Source organism: Octodon degus, unplaced genomic scaffold (assembly GCF_000260255.1).
Source record: "Octodon degus isolate 3935 unplaced genomic scaffold, OctDeg1.0 scaffold00126, whole genome shotgun sequence".
Lineage (NCBI taxonomy): Eukaryota > Metazoa > Chordata > Mammalia > Rodentia > Octodontidae > Octodon > Octodon degus.
The window spans coordinates 5208711-5211895 of NW_004524702.1; the positions used below are offsets into that span (position 1 = coordinate 5208711).

General features: G+C 50.7%; 1 protein-coding gene across 3 annotated transcripts in view; it reads left to right on the top strand.

The window, feature by feature from the left end:
* Positions 1 to 234: 234 nt before the first annotated feature.
* Positions 235 to 3185, top strand: part of Ptpn23 (protein tyrosine phosphatase, non-receptor type 23) — a 28337-nt gene continuing 25386 nt past the window's right edge. For 2 of the 3 annotated variants that reach the window (XM_023700730.1, XM_004640692.2), the window contains exon 1: positions 236 to 428. In XM_023700730.1, the coding sequence (XP_023556498.1) occupies positions 345 to 428 (84 nt within the window). In that variant the 5' untranslated portion in view covers positions 236 to 344. Of the gene's footprint in view, positions 429 to 3185 lie in introns of all 3 variants that reach the window. The other variant, XM_023700731.1, reaches the window with a different exon arrangement.

Below are 3185 nucleotides of genomic sequence, written 5' to 3' on the forward strand. Positions count from 1 at the left end.
AAGAGCTGCACGCGAACACGAACCGTGTTTCCCGACGCCACTACGCTTACTGAAGACCTCACTACTCCCAGAAACCGCTTCTACTGGGGCGGAGACTGCCCTTCCAGCTCGATCCGGAGCAGGCGCGCACCAGGACTGAGCATGCGCAAAAGGCTGCGCGGGCGCGGACTGAGCATGCGGAAAAGTTTGCGCGGGCGCGGACTGCACCTCCCAGCAGGCAGCGGGGCATTCTTTGGGCGCTCGTGACCAGCGACTTCCGGCGTGGAGAGGCGGGGCTGTGCGTGGCTGAGCCAGCAGCTGGACTGTGAGGAGGGTGCCCGAGGGCCCGCTGGGCGCTGGCCGCCATGGAGGCCGTGCCCCGCATGCCCATGATCTGGCTGGACCTGAAGGAGGCCGGTGACTTCAGTTTCCAGGCAGCCGTGAAGAAGGTGAGCCACCTCCCGCCTTCCCCGTCCGCCCTGTACCTCCGCCGGGGTCCAGCCCCGGATGTCCCCCACGCCCACCCCTCCCCAAGGCCCGTCGCGGGGTCTGTGAGGCAGGTTTTTCTGGGCCTGTTCTCTCCTACCCCACGGCGTCCGCAGATCGCCTTTTCGTTCTGCCCGCCTCCTCGTCGGGACCCCCTTCGCTACTTGTGGCCCTGGCCCTCGGCATTTCCCACCCGGACTCCCTACTTCTTCCGCTTGACGCTCAGGACCCAATTCCATCCCGCCTCTCCTCCGCGGGAGGACCGCCCCTCGGTGGTGTCAGTCCACAACGCGGCGGGGACTGGCGCTAGGAGGCTCGGGAACTCCGGTGGCTGAGTGGGATGCTGGTCCTCGGTGGGGGTTTCTCTGACACTGACTGCATCTCACAAGAAGAGTCTTACTCGAAAGCTTCTTTGGACCAGAAAGCAATTCATGTCGTTTTTAGGAAGGCTGTACTTTCTGTAGCTGCGTGGACACATGAAGGAAAAGTGTTGCAGCACTGGTCATTGTGTTGGACACAGCCTGCCGGCAGGTCCCTTATTAATAGAGGCGCGCGGGCTCCGAGAGGAGGTGTGCTGATGCGCATCAAGCGCCCTCTGACCACCACACAGCTTTGAGGACAGGAGCAGAAATGAAAAGGAACCAGAAGGCTGTTGACGTTGGGAGGCCTTGGGGCACTACGCTGCCAGTGTAAGCAGTAGACAGTGGTACTCAACTCAGTAGGGTGCTCGAAGTGGGTTTGGAGGCACTTTCCTACGAAGCTGTCTCCTGTCTTCTTTTCACACTCACCGCCTTTACTCAAGGCTCTATTTGTTTCTTTTTGTTCGCAGTGCTGGAGATTGAACCCAGTGGCGTAGACATGCTAGGCATGCACTGTCACTCAGTCATCACCCCCTCCACCCAGGCCTGTTTTTCCTATTTGGAAACTCTGCAAGTTAAACCAGTAAAAATTCTACAGTTTTAACTCTTCCTCACATTTTGTACAGATACAGCTAGATGGGTTTTTCTACATTTTTTTTTTTTAATTGTGTGTGTGTGTGTGTGGCCAGCTCAGCCCACCAGGGGGCGGGGCTGGCTGGCATGTGGTGCTGGGGGACCGAACTGTGGTCCCTGTGCTTTGCCAAGCTTGTTCCAAGTAGGTGCTTTAGACCACTGAGCCATCTCTCCAGCCCATAGATGGGTTTTTCTAAAACACAAGAATTCTTGTTTTCTAGTTTTACAGAATAAAGCCAGCACTTTTGGTTTCCTATTCACAGTTCTGACCTAGCAGGGCATGGTGGCACATGCCGGTAATCCCAGTACTCTGGAAGCTGAGGCAGGAGGATCCTTGTAAGTTCGAGACCATCCTGGGCTACAAAGTGAGTTCAAGGCCAGTCTGCACTTCATAGCGAGACCCTGTCTCAAGAAAAACAAAACAAAACAACCCAACCAGAGTTCAGACCTTTTCCAGTCCTTTCAACATTTAATGAGGTCCCACCATGTGCATGAATTGCATGCTTCTGATACATAGCTACTTGCCATGTCCTTCACATGCTCTGGGGTTCAATCTTTGCATTTTTGGTGGTAGAATCTCTTCTGCCAAGAAGATCTCAAGTCTTTGCTCTGAGGGGTGGTGATGGACCCTTTTCAGTCTCTGTATATTGGGACACCTCTTTCAAGGCTCAGTTTAAATCCACTCTTCCATAAAGCTTCCTTAATCCCTTACCTGGATTAATCTCTGAATTCCCCTCTTTTCATCTTTTTTGTTTGAGACAGGGTCTTGAAGTAGTACAGGCTCACCTTGAACTCACAGTTATCCTTTTGCCTCAGCCTGCCAAGTGCTGTGAACCATAGGCATGTATCACCATGTTCAGCCCTCCATGTTTTCTTTGATGATAGTTATGTGTGGCTTTTTTTTTTTTTGAGACAGAGTGCTATTAGCTCAGCCTGACCTTGAATCCTCCTACCTCAGCCTCCCAAATGCTGGGATTAGAGGCATGTACCACCATGCCTGGCTTGCTGTGTTTTAGCCCTCCTAATCAGTTGGAGTTCCCGGGGGAACATCTCCATGATCCTCGTCACCAGCAGAGCACCCACATTGTTGGCCATCAGAAAATGTTTCTCCCATAACTTAATGACAGTGAGAGGGCAGTTAGATTACTATGAGCCCAAATGTATGGAAATCCAGTGGAGAAAAACCTCAGCCCAGAAATTCTTTGGAGTTATATTTGTTTGAACTTAGCTTTTTTGCTGTGGTCACTCATGTACAGCAAGCTGGGTACAGTGTTGGGAGAGCTGTGACTTCCCTGGGAAAACCTAGGCCTCTGTGACAAGTTACTTGAGAAGCATTTACCCTAGACACATTCTGCAGATGCTTCTGCAACCTGTCGGTGCTTCCTTTCCTAGCACCGGAGCCCCTCATGAGCTTCTGCTACTTGTCTCCATCTCTGTTTACCCTGGCTCTGAGCTGTGGGAACCTCTACCAGTTACTTGAAGTTAAGGGGTAGGATTTTATTTATTTATTTATTTATTGACATCAGTTATTTTATTTTAAAGAAAAAAAAAATGGTACAAAATCTCAAAACAAGATTTTAGTAGAGTAACAATGGTTAGTACATTGTGTATTGTTACTGCCAAAGTAGTTTCTCATATTACAAGATATAGGCAAGAAATAATAAACAACATAGGTACAAACCTGTTTGTTTGTTTGTTTTTTTAAGTCAACAGAAAATGGAAATATAC